The sequence below is a fragment of the Anolis sagrei genome, chromosome 5 (genome assembly GCF_037176765.1).
Source record: "Anolis sagrei isolate rAnoSag1 chromosome 5, rAnoSag1.mat, whole genome shotgun sequence".
NCBI classification, from domain to species: domain Eukaryota; kingdom Metazoa; phylum Chordata; class Lepidosauria; order Squamata; family Dactyloidae; genus Anolis; species Anolis sagrei.
Window position 1 is genome coordinate 81,225,722 of NC_090025.1, and position 23,808 is coordinate 81,249,529.

General features: G+C 45.0%; 1 protein-coding gene across 1 annotated transcript in view; it reads right to left on the reverse strand.

The window, feature by feature from the left end:
- Positions 1-1,178: 1,178 nt before the first annotated feature.
- LOC132777231 (sucrase-isomaltase, intestinal-like) overlaps positions 1,179-23,808 on the reverse strand; it is a 183,243-nt gene continuing 160,613 nt past the window's right edge. Inside the window, exons 22-23 of the mRNA XM_067468804.1 lie at positions 12,079-12,234; positions 1,179-1,433 (exon numbers count right to left, since the gene is read on the reverse strand). Of these exons, the coding sequence (XP_067324905.1) occupies positions 1,374-1,433; positions 12,079-12,234 (216 nt within the window). The 3' untranslated portion in view covers positions 1,179-1,373. The remainder of the gene's footprint in view (positions 1,434-12,078; positions 12,235-23,808) is intronic.

The following is a 23,808-nucleotide window of genomic DNA, read 5'->3' on the forward strand; positions in this document are numbered from 1 at the left end:
AAGGAAGGAGGGAAAGAAGGAAAGGAAAGAGAAGGAAGGAAGAAAAGGAAAGAAAGGAAGGAAGGAAAGGGAGGAAAGAAGGGAAGGGAGTGAGGGAGAGAAGGAAAGTCCTTCACTCAAGCACCGTTGACCTTCCTCGCCTCATCCCCTTCTTCCTGGCCTGGGGGCTCTGCTACTGCCGCTGGCACTCATCTGCTCCTTCCTCTTCCAACAGGGAAAGGAGGAGGAAACCGCCCTCCTGACATAGCAGGGAAAGAGAAGGGGCTCCATGCGGCAAGCCTCCACCTCCCCTCCCATGGTGCCCACTCTCGTTTGTGTGTGTGTGTGTGGCCATACACACATGCTTGGCTCCTAATGCTTTAACGGCCGGCTGTTTCCTTGCGAGGAGGAGGGGGCATGGCCATGGGTCTCTTTGTGGGCATACAGTTTCTCCTTTGTGGACATGCAGTTTAGAATTCCTTTCTGCTTTTTGTTTTTGTTGTTTTTTTGAGTGAAGGACATACATTAGGTTGTTAATTGTATCATGTCCAAATTTGGTGTCAATTCCCCCAGTGGTTTTTGAGTTCTGTTAATCCCATAAATGAAAATTTCATTTTTATTTATATAGATTATATAGGAGCCCCTGGGGGCACAATGGGTTAAACCGTTGTGCTGACAGGACTAAAGACTGCTAGGTCGGAGGTTCAAATTTGAGGAGGGCATGGGTGAGCTCCCTCTGTCAGCTCCAGCTCCCCATGCAGGAACATGAGAGAAGCTTCCCACAAGGATGGTAAAACATGAAAACATCCCACCGTCCCCTGGGTAATGTCCTTGCAGATGGCCAATTCTCTCGCACCAGAAGCGACTTGTAGTTTCTCAAGTCGCTCCTGACACACACACACAAAAATCAGATTATATTCAGCATTTGTTAACCAGCATTAAGAAAATAGTCTCAGCCTTGAATGAACCTTTCTAAAGTGGATCCTGTTTACTAATAGAGAAGTGAATCCTTTAAAGTGGGTGTTTCCAGTCTTCTTGGGCAGGCAGACATTTTAGCATTTTGGATGAAAGGTGATCTGATCATTATAATATTACTAGATCTAAAAGACTGAATGGTACAGATGTAGCAATGTTATGTTGCCTTTTGCCTATTTAATTACCTAAAAATTCAGACATATATTGTAACTGAAAATAATTAGTTTATACTTTTAAGTATAAGCCACTACTTTATTTAATTTTCCAGAAAGAAGATCATTCACAAGATATAGAATAGAATTTGCAAAAATTCACCAAACTTAGATAAAGATGCCCAAAAGATACCCATCAGACTTAGATAAAGATGCCCAAAAGTATATTTTAAATCACACAATCCACAATTTGATTTCTTGAATCTTCTATTGAATTGTGATGTCCAAATCTTCAGCAAGTGGTGCCGAAATATGAATGGTAAGTTTCTGTTAAGAGAAAAAAATGGTATTACTGTTTTGTTTTTTAAAACAAACAAAACACAGCACTATGTTAGTGATAAAGATCACAAAGATAATCCAGGAACAGACCATCCAAAGTTAACTAGGACTGTGGCACAGCTGGCTGGGAGTCAGCTGCGTTAAGATCACTACTGACTGAAAGGTCATGAGTTCGAAGCCAGCCCGGGTCGGAGTGAGCTTCCGGCCAATTTGTGTAGCTTGTTGTTGACATTTACAGCCCGAAAGACAGTTGCATCTATCAAGTAGGAAAATTAGGTACCACTTATATGTGGAGGCTAATTTAACTAATTTACGAGGCCATATAAATCTCCAGCAAGCATGCAGGGAACGAGGAAGCACTTCATCGGTTTCGCAGATGGACGGTGAAGCGACAGCTCCCCTGGTGGCCAGAAAAAGTTGGAATATCAAATAGCCTCTGACTGTCTATCTATATGTGTTGTATGTCTATGGTATTGAATGTTTGCCTGTATATGTACATTGTAATCCGCTCTGAGTCCCCTGCAGGATGAGAAGGGTGAAGGATATAAATACTGTAAATAAATAAACAAATAAATGCTTTAGAAAGCCATTGATTTCAATGGCAAAGTTACACTCTTTGCATAAGCCTGCAGGAAACAAATGTGTGGAACCGAGTTCTGGGTAAACCTGTTATATGCTGCTGAGGGCAGGTGAAAACAACAAATACCATATATTTTGGCATATAAGTCTACTTTTTAACCCAAGAAAATATTCTCAAAAGTCAGGGGTCATCTTATACGTGGAAGACGTCTTATACGCGGGAGTAGTCTTATACGCGGGAATCGTCTTATACGCTGGAGTAGTCTTATACGCTGGAGTAGCCTTATGCGTGGGAGTAGTCTCATATGCCGGGAGTCGTCTCATACGCCGGGAGTCGTCTTACAGAGCTGGTGCTAAAACTTCCAATCCAGATTGGAGAATCTGTGGTTGCCGCATATAGTGGGGGGAGCTCAAAAATGGGGGCGAACAAATTGAAATTGAATCCAGACAAGACAGAGGTACTCCTGGTCAGTCGCAAGGCCGAACAGGGTATAGGGTTACAGCCTGTGTTGGATGGGGTCGCACTCCCCCTGAAGACGCAGGTTCGCAGTTTGGGTGTGATCCTGGACTCATCGCTGAGCCTGGAACCCCAGGTTTCGGCGGTGACCAGGGGAGCATTCGCACAGTTAAAACTCGTGCGCCAACTGCGCCCGTACCTTGGGAAGTCTGACTTGGCCACGGTAGTCCACGCTCTGGTTACATCCCGTTTAGACTACTGCAACGCTCTCTACGTGGGGTTGCCTTTGAAGACGGCTCGGAAGCTCCAATTAGTCCAACGGTCGGCAGCCATGATACTAACTGGAGCACAACTCCTCTGCTGCACCAGCTCCACTGGCTGCCGATTTGCTACCGGGCTCAATTCAAAGTGCTGGCATTGGCCTTTAAAGCCCTAAACGGTTCTGGCCCAACCTACCTATCCGAACGTATCTTGGCCTATCAGCCCACCAGGACCCTAAGATCTTCTGGGGAGGCCTTGCTCTCTATCCCGCCTGCTTCACAGGTGCGGCTGGCGGGGACGAGAGACAGGGCTTTTTCTGTGGTGGCCCCTCGGCTCTGGAACGCCCTTCCCATGGAGGTAAGATCAGCCTCCTCGCTGATGGTATTCCGAAGAAGACTAAAAACTTGGATGTTCAAGCAGGCATTTGGTTAATTCGGTGCAATGAATGTGTTGATTACGGATTGGTAATATGGATGATGCAATTGGACCACGATTTTAGTTAGGAGATGTATTGGATTGTGATTTACGTGTAATATTGTGTATTATGTTTTTTATGGTTTTAATTGTATACTGTGCACTGTATATTTTGTTGTAAACCGCGTTGAGTCGCCAGTTAGGCTGAGAAACGGCGGTATACAAGGACAGTAAATAAATAAATAAAATAAATAAAAATGGCAGTGGCTGCATCCCTGCCATATGAAACGACTGTATGAAAGCATTATGGGTGACGCTGTGCAAGTAAGGTAGAAAAAAATCCATTCATCAGGATTCATGGACTTAATGCGGTCCCGATGGTGAGGTGAAGGGGCGCCTCACCAGGAAGGTGTAAGTGAAGGGTAGAGCAATCTGCAGGTGTCCGGGGCGCCCGGGGTATGGAAAAAAGAGATAGAGTGGCTCTGGGCCCAGAAAAAACACAAGTCTTTTACATGTCTGGCCCGCCCTTGTATCCTATTTCTATACCTCCTCCTCTGCCTCTCAGATCTCACTCCTGAAGACTGCAGTGAAGCAGTGCAGGTGCGCATGTGCAAGATCTGAGAGGCAGTAAAGGACGTACAGTGATAGGAAAATTACCATATTGAAATCAAATCTGATGCTTTTTAAATTTTTATTTGGTGTGTGTTGGAAGAGGGGTAGTCTTATACAGCGAGTATATCTCAAACTCTATATTTTAACTGGAAAAGTTGGGGGTCATCTTGTACACCCAGTCGTCTTATATGCCGGAAAATACAGTACTTCATTGTGTAAAGCAGGGGTCCTCAAACTAAGGCCCGCGGGACACTTCCAGCCCGCCAAGGGCACTTATCTGGCCCACGGAGGAGGAGCGCCCCCCATAGTGCCCCTCCTTTGGTTGGCTCACGCTATCTGTCAGGCCCGATGGGCAGCATGAGCCAGCCAAGGGCAGCTGCTCCACGCGGTCTACTCTCGCATAAAGCGCCTCGCGAGGTGCTTTATGCGAGAGTAGACCACGAGGAGCAGCTCCTCCCTTGGCAGGCTCACGCTATCTGTCATGCCCGATGGGCAACGTGAGCCAGCCAAGGGAGGCTGCTGCGCGCGGTCTACTCTCACGTAAAGCGCCTCGCGAGGTGCTTTACGCGAGAGTAGACCGCGCGGTGCTGCTCCTCCCTTGGCAGGCTCATGCTATCTGTCAGGCCCGATGGGCAGTGGGAGCCAACCAAGGGAAGCTGTCCCGGCGCTCCATGCAGCCACATGACCTTGGAGGTGTCTACAGACAACGCCACCTCTTCGACTTAGAAATGCAAATAAGCACCACACCCCAGAATCAGGCACGACTGGACTTCATGTCAGAGGAAAACCTTTAACTAGGAAAATTGTGGGAGATCCAGGGTGGGAGAAAGAACTCTTGTCTGTTGGAGGTAGGTATGAATGTTTCAGTTGGCCACCTTGATTGCCATTTCATAGCCTGACAGTTTTTAGGGAGAATCCTTTGTTGAGAGATGATTAGCTGTCCCTGATTGTTTCTTGTCTGGAGTTCCCCTGTGTTTGTGTGTTGCTCTTTATTTACAGTTATAATTTTAGAGTTTTTTTAATACTGGTAGCCAGATTTTGTTCAAACTAGAAATAGGAAGATTTCCCATTCTCTGCTCCTGGAATTACTGCCTAAAGAGGACTAGAAAAAAAAACCCTCTAAGGGCCCTTCCACACAGCAAAATAAGATATATGCAATGTGCTTAGGATTTTTTAAATTGATTTTTTAAAAAAACTATAGTCTGGCCCCCGGTTTAAAAAAGTTTGAGGACCCATAGTGTAAAGGACAGAAAGCAGTTTGAAAAGAGTACAATTAAAATAAAGCCCCCTAAGAAAATTGTGGCCAAGGACAATGGGAGTTGTAGTAAAATATATATGGAAAATGGAAGTTTGTGGAAAGCTCACATACACTGTCCACTTTTTTCCTTATTCGGGTAGAGCTTTGTAGTCTACTTACTTTTTTATTTCATGAAGGGGGAATAGCAACATTTCCTTTAACATGAATGACAGAGTCTGACATTATTGAAAAGGAATTTTCGGCCCATTCTCTCTTCCAGGCGGAATCGCCTTCTCCTTTCTTTGCTTTGCTTAACCCATTTGTTCAATAAGGTAAACAAGAGAAACAGTGCTGGGCAGTGGAGCTTCTTCGCCTGACTATATTTCCCAGCTGGAAAGCACAGCAAAAATGGTTATTTATTGCTTGTATCTATGGTGATTTGTCTCCGATGAAATATCATGGTGTGCTTGGGAGAGAAACGCTAATACCTGACTTGCTATGAGGGCCATTTGAGGACAGAGCAATCATGAGATGCACTGTATTGCATCTTAAGAGACTCTTGTTAATAACTGGAACAATTTGGAATGCAAACACCTTTGTGTATGCATTCCCCATTCGGGTGGAGAAAAATGCCGCCTCTAAGCAGATTGTTGTCTCCCAGGTGGATTTTTGTGACACCCAGGAGCCATTTCTTAAATTTCCCCCAACTGGATGCCGATCCCCTGCCAAAGCATTTTAAGGAGCATGAGGAAAATTCCTCCATATTTTTGCTAGCTCAGAAGTAGCCTGTTTCATAACAAGAAGAGACCAGACTCTCTTGTTGTTGTTATTGATGTTGTTGTTGATGATGATGATGTTAGTGGTGGTGGGGAGCTTCTCCTCACCCTAAAATGTACCAGAGAAGGATGGAGTGTTTTGGACTCGTGGGGCTATTTTTGACAGCTAGATCCATACTATCTGAGAGATCACATCACCCTGTGGGGGTCCGAGGTTTAGCACAGCTGGCAAATCACCAGCAATTATAAGATCTATCAACCAAAAAGTTGCAAGTTCGAAACCCCGGGTTGGCATGAGCTGCCAATTGTCACCCTAGCTCATTGTTTACCTAAGCAATTCGAAAACAGCTTTAGCTGTAATTCAAGAAATTAGGTACCGCTAAAAAGCGAGGGAGGTGTTTTACAATGCCATAAAGAAAGAAGATAAAAAATGCTGAGCGACCAAAAGGAAGGAGGAAGTCTTGACAGCTCTTCATCATAGAGGATAGAGCAGCAGCACCCCCTGGACTCAAGCCCAACCTTCCATGGCACCAAAAACAGCTGAAACAAACTACCTCCTGTTCTGTTTGTCTGTGTATTGTCTATACAAATTGGCACTGAATGTTTGCCAAGCATATGTACTGTGAACCGCCCTGAGTCCCTTTCGGGGTGAGAAGGGCAGAATATAATTTAAGTGTTGTTATTATTATTATTATTATTATTATTATTATTATTATTATTATTTGGGCCATGCGGTTAAGATCCCATCACCCATACACAGCTGGTGGGGATTTGAGATGGGGGTCTCCTTGGTGGCTTCTCCATATGCTCTAGGGACCTCATTACATTGAGGTCCTCAATGTGAGGGACAGTGGGGGGGGGGGGACATAAGGCAGCAGGGTGAATATGCTGCCGGGCGCCCCACACTGCCCACACCTCCCACTTGTTAATCACACATTGTCGCTTTCTGGCAAGTGCCCGTGTAGTAATAATAATAATAATAATAATAATAATAATAATATTGTTCATTCGTTCAGTGGCTTCCAACTCTTCATGACCTCATGAATCAGCCCACGCCAGAGCTCCCTGTTGGCCATCACCACCCCCAGCTCCTTCAAAGTCAAGGCAGTCACTTCAAGGATACCACCCATCCATCTTGCCCTTGGTCAGCCCCAGCATAATTGCCTTCTCCAATTCCCCCCCCCCCCCCCAAAAAAAAGTTATAGTGGTTTTTTTCGCCTACCCTATACAGTTAAAAGGCAGGTTGGGAGTTTTGGGCGATTAAATAGGCCAAGGCGGAATTAGAGGACAATGACATATCTTGGCGTACACCCAATGCACCCTTGTTGTAGGTCAAGAGCAGAAACCCTCATCTGTGGGTCTTAGGGTCCAGATGAGGGCGTATGCAAATGGCCTGAAACGGGAGACCCTGACCTCAATTTCCTTGGGACCGAGTTATTCCATTGTGTTTCTCTGCAGAGGTCATCCTGGATTACATTACCCAGAGACCTGGTGTTTTTGCCCAATATCAGCCGAGGGGTAGATCAGGCAGGAACGCTACCTTGGCTTTAGCCCTCACCAAATTATTGTCTCATTTTAGGTTAGCAAAGGTTCATGTTGTTAAGATTTAATTAGGTAACATTAATAAAGTTGCCCTTAGTTTACTCCACTACTTGTGTCTGTGCCTCTTCTTCCGGAGGTTGGAAGGCAAATTGAATTAAATAAATAAACAGGAAACGTCCTCTTAACATTTTCCTCCATACCTGCACATCTCTTTTGCATTTCTAAAGGGTATCAGTGCTCTGGCCATGTTGTTGTTCATTCGTTCAGTCGTTTCCAACTCTTCATGACCTCATGGACCAGTCCACGCCAGAGCTCCCTGTCACCACCCCCAGCTCCTTCAAGGTCAGTCCAGTCACTTCAAGGATGCCATCCATCCATCTTGTCCTTGGTCGGCCACTCTTCCTTTTGCCTTCCACTTTCCCCAGCATAATTGTCTTCTCTAGGCTTTGCTGTCTCCTCATGATGTGGCCAAAGTACTTCAACTTTGTCTCTAGTATCCTTCCCTCCAATGAGCAGTCGGGCTTTATTTCCTGGAGGATGTACTGGTTGGATCTTCTCGCAGTCCAAGGCACTCTCAGCACTTTCCTCCAACACCACAGCTCAAAAGCATCGATCTTCCTTCGCTCAGCCTTCCCTAAGGTCCAGCTCTCACATCCGTAGGTTACTACAGGGAATACCATGGCTTTGGCTCTGGCCATACATAATGTAATATACAAGGTATATTTACCACCCTAGATGGTTGGTGAATTCTTATTACAATTATGCTTCACCAGTTATGCCAGGCTGGTGGGAATGTAATTTCACAACATCTGGAGGGCCCCTCCAGTCCAATAACCGGTTTTTCTCCCTGTCATATTCAACAAGCCCCCTCTCCTTGCATTCCTGTGATGGCGCAAGTGGTGCCACCTATGTGCAAAACTGTTAGTTGTGAGATTTAAGCTGTTGTATCATGCTTAATCCTGCCCCTTTTACCCTGTTTATGTATAGTTGTATGGATTGGTTACTTATAGCTGTCAATCAGTACTGTTTGGCTCCACCCCTTCCTGCAGGAGGGGAGAGCTTCCTTTTCTTTCTCATTCTGCCATCAGAGTTCCTACCATATGGACATGAGTAAGAGACTTGACTCTAAAAGACCCTGATTTAAGTTGCCTCTTAGTATCAACTCTGAGGTTTTTTACCCTTGGGACTCATGCTTTATGCCCAGATCGTCCTGGACAACATTGAGGAGACCCAAGCACCTTCAAACAGGTTCTTTTGGCACCAAAGGAAGATCCTGAGTCTTCAAAACATAGGCCATCTGAACTGGGGTTGTGGTTTGCCCCAGCATTCACAGCCATTGAGGAAAGAGGAAACTTGGTGAGGCTTCTCAGCTTCAAACTGTAACGTATATTTTCCTTCACCCCTCTGAAGTTTTCCAGCTCACTGCTTTCAAGAAATGACTTTGTGATAAATAAAACTTATTTTGAGTTATTTACAGCGTTTTGGGTTCTTGAAAGTTCCAGTTTCCTATAGGAGGGCAAGAAGCAATCCCCTGGGGGAAAGATGCCACGTCCATTCCCTCCTTTATTGAGAATAATAGCCCCCAGGCGCGACGGCACAATTCCCATTAGGATCACTTTGGGGATATGCATTCAAGTTAGGTGGGTGGTGTGATTGCTGTTTGATATTAAAATGAATTGCCATGAGTGAGATGAAAAGAAAACCTCCTTACTGTTTGCAAGCTGAATAAGCTATAGCAATAGTCAGCCCACTGCCTCCCCAAACTGTATCCTTTTTTATTTTATAGTTTCTTCACTTATTCGCCTCAAGTCATAAACTATGTAAAAGAACTAACTTGGAACAGATTTACTTTTGAATACATATGTATAGTATTTGTGCTCTGGAATTAAACCAGCTGCTAAAGGGCATTTTAGCAGAATCCCACGTCAATATTCTGCAAGACGTATATTGAACCAACCCAGGCATGTTTTACACATGCGCTTACACACACACAGAGCCTCAGCTTTGTTGTTTTAGCATAATTGCCTAATGATTTGTAGAGGGTTGCTCTTTCGTAGCCACCAGGGAAACATGTAATAATGAGTTTACATGAGTCAGAATTCAATGAAAACAACAACCAGGCAACATTCCCACACATGAAAGTCTTCCTTTCTTACCACTGTAACTGTTCTCAAATTCTTACCATTGTGGCTCAGTTTTAGTTTGTTTGTTTGACATGCTAATAGCACATTCTACCAAAATAGATCTGAAAGGCCTCTTCATAGCTACACAATGATTTCTCCTGAGTCCCCCAACTGTTCCGGACTATTCTTCTCTGTTTATGTTCCATAGTTTGTTCAGGACCTTGAGAAGCACTCAAGAATGCTATCTAGCCCTAGATTTCACTGCAATTTATTGTTGGCCTCTGAGTGACGAATGAACCATCTTGTCCTTTAGTGGTCCAAAAAAGAGTTCTGTTCTCCTAACTGCTGCTCTGGACCTGACTGAAAAGAGAGGGGGCCAGGGGACAGTTCCATCTTGTCTCCTGCATATGTCACAAGTTGGGGACCCCTTCCCCCAGCACCAACTGCTACTCTGGGCCAGAGTGAAGAGAGAGGGACCAGGGACAGTTCTATATTGTCTCCTGCATATGTCACCAGTTGGGGACCCCTCCACCAGCACCAACTGCCGCTCTGGGCCAGAGTGAAGAGAGAGGGGCCAGGGGACAGCTTCATCTTGTCTCCTGCATATGTCATCAGTTGGGGACCCCTCCCCCCAGCACCAACTGCTGCTCTGGGCCAGAGTGAAGAGAGAAGGGGCCAGGGGACAGTTCCATCTTGTCTCTTGCATATGTCATCAGTTGGGGACCCCTCCCCCCAGCACCAACTGCCGCTCTGGGCCAGAATGAAGAGAGAAGGGGCCAGGGGACAGTTCCATCTTGTCGCTGCATTTGTCATCAGTTGGGGACCCCTCCCCCCAGCACCAACTGCTGCTCTGGGCCAGAGTGAAGAGAGAGGGGGCCAGGGGACAGTTCCATCTTGTCTCTTGCATATGTCATCAGTTGGGGACCCCTCCCCCCAGCACCAACTGCTGCTCTGGGCCAGAGTGAAGAGAGAAGGGGCCAGGGGACAGTTCCATCTTGTCTCTTGCATATGTCATCAGTTGGGGACCCCTCCCCCCAGCACCAACTGCCGCTCTGGGCCAGAATGAAGAGAGAAGGGGCCAGGGGACAGTTCCATCTTGTCGCTGCATTTGTCATCAGTTGGGGACCCCTCCCCCCAGCACCAACTGCTGCTCTGGGCCAGAGTGAAGAGAGAGGGGGCCAGGGGACAGTTCCATCTTGTCTCTTGCATATGTCATCAGTTGGGGACCCCTCCCCCCAGCACCAACTGCCACTCTGGGCCAGAGTGGAGAGAGGGGGGCCAGGGGACAGTGCCATCTTGTCTCCTGCATATGTCATCAGTTGGGGACCCCTCCCCCCAGCACCATCTGCTGCTCTGGGCCAGAGTGAAGAGAGAGGGGCCAAGGGACAGTTCCATCTTGTCTCCTGCATATGTCATCAATTGGGGACCCCTCCCCCCAGCACCAACTGCCACTCTGGACCAGAGTGAAGAGAGGGGGCCAGGGGACAGTTCCATCTTGTCTCCTGCATATGTCATCAGTTGGGGACCCCTCCCCCCTGCACCAACTGCTGCTCCTTGCCAGAGTGAAGAGAGGGAGGCAGGGGACAGTTCCATCTTGTCTCCTGCAATGTCATCAGCTAGGGACCACTCCCCCCAGCACCATCTGCTGCTCTGGGCCAGAGTGAAGAGAGGGGGGACAGGGGACAGTTCCATCTTGTCTCCTGCATATGTCATCAGTTGGGGACCCCTCCCCCCAGCACCAACTACCGCTCTGGGCCAGAGTGAAGAGAGAGGGGGCCAGGGGACAGTTCCATCTTGTTTTCTGCAATGTCATCAGTTGGGGACCCCTCCCCCCAGCACCAACTACCGCTCTGGGCCAGAGTGAAGAGAGAGGGGGCCAGGGGACAGTTCCATCTTGTTTTCTGCAATGTCATCAGTTGGGGACCCCTCCCCCCAGCACCAACTGCCGCTCTCAGCCAGAGTGAAGATAGAGGGGCAGAAGACAGTTCCACTTTGTCTCCTTTGCTATTCTAATTATATAATATAATGTAATATAATATATTGTAAATACATATAATATTTATAATATTATAATATAATGCAATATAATACTACTACTAACAATATGATAGTATAATTATATATTTATATTACATGTAATATTACTAATAATATTACAAATAATGGTATAGTACAATATAGTAATATTTAATACTGATATTGTACTATGCTAATACTATAATATATTGTATGTATATATATCTTGTAAGCCGCTCTGAGTCCCCATCGGGATGAGAAGGGCAGCATATAAATGTCGGAAATAAATGAATAAATAAATAATATGTGGATGCATTTAACTCATTCTACCACTCATTTAGAAAAGTACACAATCGTAGTCCACTTCAATAGTTATCAAATTTGGATAATTCCAGAATTTCCTGCCAAGAAATACAATATTTAACCTCTGACAAAAAGATCCTTACCTTTACTCTATTTTAAAAATCCATAACTTGATAATGATACTAGCAAAATTGCAGAAGATGGTCATGGTCATCCTGGCTCAAGAAATCTGGGTGTTGTGGTCCCTATACCCTCAAAGACAGTCGCAAGCTCAGCGTAAATGTTTAAATTAACCCACAAGAACAACTCTTACCCCATTCTCCTGGTAGTGTATGTCATTTCTGATGGCTTTTCCATTCAGGAGAACAGCCTTAGGTCTTGAAGTTACACCAAGAATCTGGACTGTGTCATATACCAGCGAATCCACACCCCGGTAGTTGTTATTAACAATTCTTGTCTTCAGGTGGCCCTAAAATAATTCAGCAAAAAAAAAAAAACATTTTTAAAAACAGAAGAATCCCACAAGGCAGATATTACTATTTTTTATCATAGTAGGCTGCTGTTGCCGGTACATCACAAAAGAATAGATTTATTTACTTTATTTATTTATGAGGGGTATTTTTTTAAGTAAGGTCCGTTTTGTTGTAGACACTAGTAGTTCGCGCGCATACCGCAACAAGCGTGTGCGTCGTGTACCGGCATGCCTCGGGAACAACTGTGCTCAGTTTCCGCTCTATAGCTAACCTGTACGGTTCTGTTCTGTGCTTTAAAAATGTTTAAGACTATCAACTCACCCACTGCATGTGAGGTTCGCTCAGTGATACAGTTTTTGTCAGCAAGGAACTGCCTGCTGCAGAAATTCATCGACAGATTTGTGAAGTGTACGGTGATACTGTTATGAGTGAAAGCAAAGTGCGTAAGTGGGTATGACAATTCAAAGATGGCCATGACAACGTCCATGATGAAGACCGCTCTGGTCGCCCTTCTTTGATTACAGACGATTTGGTGGCTTCAGTTGAAGTGAGGATTTATGAAGAGGATATTGTAAAATTGGTTCAGAGGTATGATAAGTGTTTGAACAAACTTGGCCACTATGTCGAAAAATAGAGTGAAGTATGTACTTTCTGAAAATAAATTTACTTTTTTTAAATAAACTTTCATTGTGTACTTATGTTCCAACGGACCTTACTTTAAAAATACCCCTCGTATTTACTTTATTTGTATACTGCCCCTCTCAGCCTTCCGGCGACTCGAGGTGGTTTATAAGGCAAAAATTCACAAAAATACAAGTACAATTTAGAAACGTTAACAGCAAGAAAATCATAACAGCAATAAAAACATAAGTCAATAAATCCTCAATAAATGCATTGTCCAATTCCATCATATAGTTGTTCCATTTCCTATGTCCATTACTCAATATTTGCAAATGCTTGCTCAAACAGCCATGTCTTAAGTTTTTTTCAAAAAAGTTAGGAGCAAAGAAGCTGATCTCCTTAGGGAGGGCATTCCATAGCTGAGGGGCTACCGCTAAGAAGGCCCTGTCTCTTGTCCCCGCCTTGTGATAAAGGTGGGACCGAGAGCAGGGCCTCCCCAGATGATCTTAACATCCTCGATGGTTCATAAGGGGAGATGCGTTTGGACAGGTAAGTTGGGCTGGAACCGTTTAGGGCTTTATAGGCCAAAGCCAGACTTTGAATAGGGCCCGGTAACAAACTGGGCAGCCAGTGGAGCTGGCACAACAGGGGAGTTGTATGCTCCCTGAGAACCACTCCTTTTAGCAACCTGGCTGTCGTTTGTTGGACTAATTGAAGCTTCTGGACCATCTTCAAAGGCGTGTTGCAGTAGTCTATACGGGATGTAACTAGAGCGTGGACTACCGTGCATGAACAAACCTGTCCGAACGCATCTCCTCCTACGAACCAGTTAGGACATTAAGATCGTCTGGGGAGGCCCTTCTCTCGATCCCGCCAGCTTCACAAGCGCGCTTGGCGGGGACGAGAGACAGGGCCTTCTCAGTGGTGGCCCCTCAGCTGTGGAACACCCTCCCTACAGAGATCAGATCGGCCCCCTCCCTGTTGGTATTCCGGAGGAAATTGAAGACCTGGCTTTTCGAATAGGCATTTGACTAGGCAGTGCACTCGATTATTGGAACACGGAATAAGGATAATGAGGCTGGATTCTGATTCTATCGATGAGACATGGTGGATTTGTTATATTGATATTGATGTTGATGTTTGCTGTTTAATTAATTGTTTACTATTGCTTTAAATGTCCAATGATTTTGTACCATTGAAACTGTGTTGTTAACCGCTCTGAGTCGCCTAAGGGCTGAGAAGAGCAGTATACAAATAAAGTAAATAAATAATAAATAAATAAACATTACATCAGATTTTGTTCATCCAAGATGAACAAACATTATGTCAGATTGGCACAAGCGGTACATCAAGGTCTGTTTATACAATAGAGACTTCTTTGCCTTTCACAAGTCATTTGCTGGCACAGCTGTGGTTTGATGGCTTAGTTATCACTATGGGTTCCTCTACTTAGTTCCCGTTTGTCTTTTTAAAGGCTCTGCAGAAGCAGAGAACGTTAAATTCTAAGGAAGCACTAAAATTCAAAAATGATGATCAGGACTAAAACAAATCCAGAACAAAAGGAGGGCTGAAGTGTGGAAGGAAATTAGCATCCGAAAGATAACTCTGGATAATCCTTTTGTGGGATTTGCATGCCCATCTGCCGCTGTGCTTTACATGCTTACTGTCCAGAGTGCATTTGGTTCCAGCTCCTACCTTTGCAGGCAACATGACAGTCACACATTCAGATACATTACGAACACAAGTGCAAATCCAACGGCTCCTTCTAAATAGAATAGACACATAGGATCAATGGAATTTACCTAAGTGCTTATTACCAAGATCCCATTAATTCTGTGGAAATACTCTACTTGGATTTAGGCCAGTTCTGCACCAACCCTGTGTTCAAGCTGGAACATATCCAGAAGAGACCAAAATGGGAAAAGGCTTTGAAACCACACCCTGTGAGGAGTGACCTAGGGGTGTAAATTATGTTTAGCCGGAAGAAAAGAAAGTTAAGAGATGACATGATAGCCATATTTAAATATTTGAAAAGACGTCATATTATTTATTTTATTTATTTACACCATTTCTTCCCCGCCCTTCTCACCCCCGAGGGGGGACTCAGGGCGGCTAACACAGGCAGCAATTCGATGCCACAATATCAGTAACACAATGTAAAATCATAATATATAGCATATTAAAAACAGTAACATTAATTATAATCACATAATCACATAGCCATATAATCACATAGTCACAAAATCACATAGTCACATAGCCGTTTCCAGTTGTGATAACAGTCCTGTTCAGTGCCTAAAGTGCTGCTGTGCCCACTAGCCAAAGGCCTGGCTCCACAACCATGATTTTAGTTTTTTTCTAAAAGAAAGGAGGGAGGACGCCGATCTGATCTCGCTGAGGAGCCACCACTGAGAAGGCCCCGTCCCTCGTCCCCACCAGACGCGTTTGCGAAGCCGGTGGGACCGAGAGCAGGGCCTTCCCAGTAGATCTTAAATTACGAGGTGGAACGTAGAGGGAGATACGTTTGGACAAGTAATCTGGGCCGGAGCCGTATAGGGTTTTATAGGTCAAGACCAGCACTTTGAATTGTGCTCGGAGGTGGACCGGCAGCCAGTGGAGCTGACATAACAGTGGGGTGGTGTGCTCCCTGTATGGTGCTCCAGTGAGCAATCTGGCTGCTGCCCATTGGACTAGTTGGGGAGGGAGCAAACTTGTGTTTTGCTGCTCCAGAGACTAGGAGGCCATCCCATGACACACAGCCACTTCTGGAGACTGCCCGTGGGAACCTGTCTTGCCATCGTGTGAAGATGGTAAGAAGACTCCATTCTCAGGAGTCAGGTATTCCCTGACTTCTGATTGAAGAAAGCAGTGGGAGGCAGAGGAAAGCCAGAAGAAGACGGGGGAAATGTCATGGGATGGTTGGCTATCCCTGAAGACAGACCTTGCCTGGGTATTTTATTATTCCCTTTCAAAGAAGATATTTTTCATCCTTTACAAACTGGAGAAATAAACCTTAGGGAACAACTGGCAGTAGACAAAAACATTCCTAGAGTTTTTAAAACAGTAGTAGGAAGCGTTGAAATGGAGACACTTGTCTTGACATTGCTTTGTCAGAAAATGCGGGCAGTTGTGTGCTTCCAATTGTTGCACCAATTTTGATCCAGAACTGTAGAATGCTTTTGGGACTCAATTAGCCAGTCAAGATCAAACTATCCCAAAACACTTTGGATTACAACAGGAGTAGATTACAATATTGTGTTGCTAGAAAAATCTGTCACACACAAGTATTTATTATTTATTTATTTAAAACACTAGCTGTACCCACCACACGTTGCTGTGGCCAACCTTCCCTCCCTTGCTCTATCTCACCTTCCCTCCCTCTTTTCTTCGTTCTTTCCTTTTCTTCTTTCCTTCCCCCTCCCCCTTTTCTTTTCTTTCTTTCTCTCCTTTCTTCCTTCTCTACCTCTTTCCTTCCTTCCTTCCTACCTTCCTTTCTTCCTTCCTTCCTCCCTCCCTCCCTCCCTCCCTCCCTCCCTCCCTTCCCTTCTCTTTCTTTCTTTCTTTCTTTCTTTCTTTCTTTCTTTCTTTCTTTCCCGCCCTCTTTCAATCCTTTCTTGTTTCCCACTTTCCTTCCTTCCCTTTTTTTCATCCATTCTCTACTTCTTACCTGGGCACCAGCAGGAAGGGAGCCTTGCTGTAGCCCTCAGCCTTGCTGGGCCAGGTGCGGGACAGGCAGGAGGTGCTTTTTGAGGCAGGTCTTCCTCACCCAGCACCACCCCTTCTTCTTTCTGCCCTGGCTACGGGGCATCTTGTTTGGCAGGTGGGCACGCAGGCAGGGCCATATGAAAGACACCCTGCGGCTGCGGCAGAAAGAAGGGGCCAGTGCTGGGTGAGCAAGGCTCACCACAAAAAAATGCTTCCCACCCCTGCCAGGCCCAGCAAGGCTGAGGACTGTAAAGCTCCCTTCCTGTCGGCACCCAGGCAAGGGAAGGTGAAGCCTGGCGAGCAGCATCCACACGGAGCAGCCACCCACCCGCTTCTCCAGGGGGAAAAGAAGGAGGAGAGGTCCATGTTTGGTAGGGCCAATGAAGGGTGGAAGGAGATTGGGAGGGAGGGAAGGAAGGAGGGCCCACGTGAAGCTCCGGCATGGTGGGGGAGGGTAGACCCAAAGGTGAGGATGGTAGGGGCCCCGTGGGGATGGCGAGTGGGAGAGAGAGAGGGGAGACACTAAATTGGGGGCCTGGGGAAGCCAAGGGTCTGCCTGCCCAGCCCAACGGAGCGGTCAACGCTCCCTGTTCGTGCCAGAGGGGGAGGGGCCAATGGTCATTTTCACGCATGCACTGTACCTTGTTTTATCATGTTTGAGTTTTAAAGTCCTTTTCACTGTTTTGGGGGGGTCAAGGGAGAACAGTGTGCCAAGTTTGGTTCAATTCCATTGTTGGTGGGGTTCAGAATGCTCTTTCATTTTAGGGCAACTATAAATCCCAGCAACTACAACTCCCAAATGACAAAATCAATTTTTTGAGTGAAGGACATACATTGGGTTGTTAGGTGTATGCTGTCCAAATTTGGTGTCAATTCATCTAATGGTTTTTGAGTTATGTTAATCCCACAAACGAACATTACCTTTTTATTTATATAGATTTATATTCCGCCCTTCTCACCCCAAAGTGGACTCAGGGCAGAGCACAGCATATATACGGTAAACATTCAATGCTGGGACAAGAATTCATTATATGTATACATAAACATTAAAAATATTTATCTCAATATTAAAATACACTGTTCAAAACCATCTTGGACAAGTACAGACATGTACATACACACAATTATGAGAAAGATAGCTAAACTAAGAATGAACAGGGAAACCTCAAAAGGATGGCAGCACATATCTCTACTAATCAAAGAGTCCTGACCCTTTGACCTTACATGCCCTGACTCTATTACAACACTGATTTTAAAACCAGTTAGAAAAACATACGCCCTTCTTTTACAAAGCAGCCCATAAGGTTACAAACAACTTGATTTCCCGGAATGCAACAGCCTTCTCAATATCTGCATTTTACTGGTTGATTATATTGTTTTACTTGCTGTCTTTTTTTCATTTGAAAAAAAAATAAGTGGAATAAATGTATTTAAACATTTTTTGTCGTGTCAGGAGGAAATTGAGAAACTGCAAGTCACTTCTGGTGTGAGAGAATTGGCCATCTGCAAGGACGTTGCTCAGGAGTCGCCCAGATGTTTTGATGTGTTACCATCCTTGTGGGAGGCTTCTCTCATGTCCCCCACATGAGGAACTGGAGCTGATAGAGGGAGCTCATCCGCACTCTCCCCAGATTCGTACCTGCCACCTGTCGGTCTTCAGTCCTGCCGGTACAGGGGTTTAACCCACTGCGCCACCAGGAGCTTCATTTCTTATTTAAAATAAATATTTCTTATTTTAAAAAAATATTTATTATTCTTACTAGCCGTCCCCTGCCACTTATTGCTGTGGCCCACATGGGGGTTTTGTGTGGGAAGTTTGGCCCAATTCTATTGTTGGTGGGTTCAGAATGCTCTGTGATTGTAGGTGAACTATAAATCCCAGCAACTACAACTCCCAAATGTCAAGAGTCTATTTTCCCCAAAGAGTCTCTTGACTCCCAAATGTCAAGAGTCAATTTTCCACCAGTGTTCACATTTGGGCACATGGAGTATTCGGGTAGTTTGGTCCAGATCCATCATTGTTAGAGTCCACAGTGCTCTCTGGATGTAGGTGAACTACAACTCCAAAACCAAAGGACACTGCCCACCAAACCCTTCCAGTATTTTCTGTTGGTCAAGGGAGAACAGTGTGCCAAGTTTGGTTCAATGCCATTGTTGGTGGGGTTCAGAATGCTCTTTGATTGTAGGTGAACTATAAATCCCAGCAACCACAACTCCCAAATGACAAAATCAATTTTTTGAGTGAAGGACATACGTTGGGTTGTTAGGTGTCTTGTGTCCAAATTTGGTGTCAATTCATCCAGTGGTTTTTGAGTTCTGTTAATCCCACAAACGAACATTACATTTTTATTTATATAGATTATTTTTTTAAAAAAATTAAATTTATTTTAAACAGGGTTTTTTAAAATAACAAACAAACAGGTTTTCTTGGTCAGATTAAAATTATGGCACATACAGCATATATATATATATGTGTGTGTGTGTGTGTGTGTGTGTATATATATATAGGAGCCCCCGTTGGCGAAGTGGGTTAAACCCCTGTGCCGGCAGGACTGAAGACCGAAAGATCACAGGTTCAAATCCGGGAGAGGCGGATGAGCTCCCTCTATCAGATCCAGCTCCTCATGTGGGGACATGAGAAAAGCCTCCCACAAGGATCAGGCATGCAGCCGGGGGGGGGGGGGGGGGGGGCTTGGGGGGCTTCAGCCCCCCCCCCCCCGAAATTCTCATGGTGGTTCGCGAAAAGGCCTTACTGGAGCATTACTTAAACTGTTATGTTTATTCATATCATGATCTGATCACCATACTCAATATATCCCATATGCATGGGGGTATTGGGGTAATGATACAAAAGGTTTGCTATGGTAGACCCTCTTTCACTCAGACTCAGCCCCCCCCCCGAAACTCAGCCCCCCCGAAACCCCCCCTGAAAAAAATTCCTGGCTACGGGCCTGACAAGGATGATAAAACATCAAATCGTCCGGGCGTCCCCTGGGCAACATCCTTGCAGATGGCCAATTCTCTCACACCAGAAGCGACTTGCAGTTTCTCAAGTCGTTCCTGACACGACAAAAAAAAAAGCAGCAATTGCAAAATACATGTCAAAAATGTAAATATCACGCCAAAGCTCAATGCAATAGAAAACCAGAAGCTTACAAGCTATAAAGATTTTCAAAATAACCACATAAGATATTATTTTGATTATTTTGAAAATGTAATATAGGACATTTAGGCAATTTAGGAATATGGTGTAATCTAGGAACATAAGGAAATCTCACAACTATTACCAACCTCTCCTGTAATCAGAAAACAATTTCAGCTATCTCATATCTGCACTATTAACTTGACACTTGAAGCTGGCTTAAATGCAAGTAGAGGTTTCAGGCAAGACTGTACAACAGGAGAGAGAGAAAAATCTAATTTCAGCAATGAGAAATGGAAATGCCACAGAGATGGCAATCAAATGCAAAGTGATTTCCTGTGGAATATGAAAATAGCTAAGGACCTCCTGCATTCTGCCTTCAGCAATTTGCTCCACACCAAACAGAATCCTGGGATAATCTTTACTCTGCATTTGTGTTCAGACTATGCCAGCTTCCTCTAGGACAACAAAAGAAAAGCACTCAGAAGAAAGAGGAGAAGAGCTTTAAAACACTGGAAAGCATTTGCGGTTTTACAACGCATCGCAAAGACTGGCTTTTGTAGACATAATAATCATGCCAAAAAGTAGTCATTGCTTGCTCCAGCTTCCAATCACTGCTGGAGGCAGGAGGTCTGCGAACAACACTGCGGGGACATTAATATCATTTTGTTCTGCTAAATGGCTCCTATTAATTGCATATTTCTGAGACTGAATGCCAACTGTGTAGTTCCAGGACGAAAATCTCTGTGATATCATCCACCAGGGACTCTGGGGAGTGGGACTGAAGGGGAAAGCTGCGCTCTGGATTGATCTTTGTCTCTTGAAGCAATCAGTACCCGATTCAGTCATTTATTAATACTCTGATTTTTCTTCAAGGCGTAATATTGTGATAATTATACATGCCGGCAAAGAGCAATAGAATCATAGAATCCTAGAGTTGGAAGAGACCTCATGGGCCATCCAGTCCAACCCCCTGCCAAGAAGCAGGAAAATTGCATTCAAAGCACACTAACAGATGACCATCCAGTCTCTGTTTAAAAGTCTGGGAAGTCTGACTTGGCCACGGTAGTCCACACTCTGGTTACATCCCGTATAGACTACTGCAACACTCTCTACATGGGGTTGCCTTTGAAGACTGCTCGGAAGCTTCAAATGGTCCAGCCTTCGGCAGCCAGGTTGCTAACAGGAGCAACACTCAGGGAGCATACAACTCCTCTGTTGCGCCAGCTCCACTGGCTGCCAGTTTGCTACCGGGCACAATTCAAAGTGCTGGAGTTAGTCTATAAAGCCCTAAACCAGTGGTTCTCAACCTGGGGGTCGGGACCCCTGGAGGGGTCACGAGGGGTTTTTAGAGGGGTCACCAAAGACCATCAGAAAACATGTTGGTCATGGGGGTTCTGTGTGGGAAGTTTCACCCAATTTTATCATTGGTGCGGTTCATAATTCTCTTGATTGTAGGTGAACTATAAATCCCAGCAACTACAACTCCCAAATGACAAAATTAATCCCCCAACCCCACCAGTATTCAAATTTGGTCCAGTGATGAAAATACATCCTGCATATCAGATATTTACATAATAACAGTAGCAATGTTGCAGATATGAAGTAGCAATAACAATTATTTTTTGCTTGGGGGTCATCACAACATGAGGAACTGTATTAAGGGGTCGCAACATTAAGAAGGTTGAGAACCACTGCCCTAAACGGTTCTGGCCCTAGTTACCTCTCCGAACGCATCTCCTCCTATGAACCAGCTAGGACACTAAGATCATCTGAGGAGGCCCTGCTCTCTGTCCCATCTGCATCACAAGTGCGCTTGGCGGGGACGAGAGACAGGTCCTTCTCAGTGGTGGCCCCTCGGCTGTGGAACGCCCTGCCTGCAGATATCAGATTGGCCCCCTCTCTGCTGGCATTTCGGAGGAAAGTGAAGACCTGGCTGTTCGAACAAGCATTTGATTAAACAGTGTAATTGAACATAGGAATGGAATAATGGATGATGAGACTGGATTCTGATTTTACTGTTGAGGCGCTAATGATTGTTATACGGATGTTTAATGATTTATGTTACAATTGTTTTTAATTGCCCTATACTTGTCTCGTGATGTTTTGTATTGATGTTGTTCACCACTTTGAGTCGCCTGAGGGCTGAGAAAAGCGGTAAATAAATAAATAAATAAATAAATAAAAGCTTCCAAAGAAGGGGTCTTTACTGTGCTGTTGCGCACTGGGCCTATGACAATGTCTGTTTACAGGACGTGCTTTCTGTATGCCCAACAGGACGCTGGGGTGCCTCAGCTAAAGGGTCCCATAGATTTCCCAACACAAAGTTCTGTAGAGGCTCAAAATAGGTTCAACAAAGTTCTTTATTAAGGCTTAAATCTTCAAACAAATGAATTAAAAAACTAGTAGCTTTCTCGATCTGCCAACAAGGGACAGACAACTTCTTGATAAACTGTTCCTATCTTCTTTAGGGAAACCTTCCGACCCCTCCTTGGGCAATCTTTCTTTACCCTGCTGGCATGAGGCCCCAACTCCCGGCTCCAAGCTGTGTTATGGATAGCCTGAGTAGTCCCTTACCAGGCAATGGTTGCTGTAGATCTGCCAAGCTGGTGTCCTGTAGATTTGCCCCACGAAGGCCATGGTTATTCCTTTATTTTCCAGCAAAAGCTGGCTGTATTCCCCCAGCAAAGCTGTGGAACTGTAACTTTACTCCCTAGCAAAGCTGTAGAGGTTTTCCCCAGTGGGGAAAACAAGTTTTTACTGTGTGATGGCAAATCAAAGTCCTAATACACATAATTGAAGCCTCTCAGATAACCAGGGAAAAACCCTGCAACTCAATGCCGAGTTCTTCTAGCTAGCTCCAGGGTGGCCAAAAACAGATTCAAGGCCAAAATAGCCTCTCAGGTTCCCTAATGCATTCCTATGCCCTTCACCACACGTTTCTTTTTGGAAAGGGCTCTTCTAAAGGACACTGAGGTAATTTTGCTATGTTTCTTCCTCCCCACCTTCAAATATGTTTCAGTCCCAGATTGTCTTTTCTCAAAACTAGCGCTTCTAGTTACAAGAAATATTCCATTTAGATCTAGAATACATTGGGGGTGGAAAGGTAGTACAAATGTCCCCATGCTCTCCAGAGCACATGGGGTGGGCAAATCAAATACAAAAATATGAAGAAATGGGGGAATTGTGCCTTGCTAGGTTTCAGTGAACTTCTTCACTGTGAACGAACTCAGCCATGATTTCTTCTGCTGCTATTTTTAGTTACCACCATGCTAATTGGTGGTGGTAATTTATTAAAGTCAAATGGCTTCCCCATTCCATATGCTCTCAGTGATCTCCTAACCCAGGGTTTCTCAACCTGGGGGTCGGGACCCCTGGGGGGGTCGCAAGGGGGTGTCAGAGGGGTCGCCGAAGACATTTAGAAAACAGAGTATTTTCTGATGGCTGTGGGGGTTCCGTGTGGGAGGTTTGGCCTAATTCTGTCATTGGTGGAGTTCAGAATGCTCTTTGGTTATTATAGGTGAACTATAAATCCCAGCAACTACAACTCCCAAATGTCAAGGTCTATCTTCCCCAAACCCTACCAGCATCCACATTCAGGCATATTTTAACATCGTCTGGGGAGGTCCCGCCGGCTTCACAAGCACGCCTGGCGGGACGAGAAACAGGGCCTTCTCAGTGGTGGCCCCTTGGCTGTGGAACACCCTTCCTGCAGATATTAGATCGGCCCCCTCCTTACTGGTTTTCTGGAGAAAAGTGAAGACCTGGCTGTTTCAACAGGCATTTGACTAAGCAGTGCAATTGATTGATTAGCGGAACATGGCATAATGGATAACGAGACTGGATTCTGATTCTATTCATGAGATCTGATGGATTTGTTATATTGATGTATTGTTGTATTGATATTTACTGTTTAATTAATCTGTTATGTTATTGCTTTTAAGTGCGCAATGATCTTGTATTGTGTATTCTGAAACTGTTGCTGTGAACCGCTCTGAGTCACCTAAGGGCTGAGAAGAGCGGTATACAAATGAGGTAAATAAATAAATAAAATAGATATTGAGTATTCATCCCAAGTTTGGTCCAGATGCATCTGTGCTCT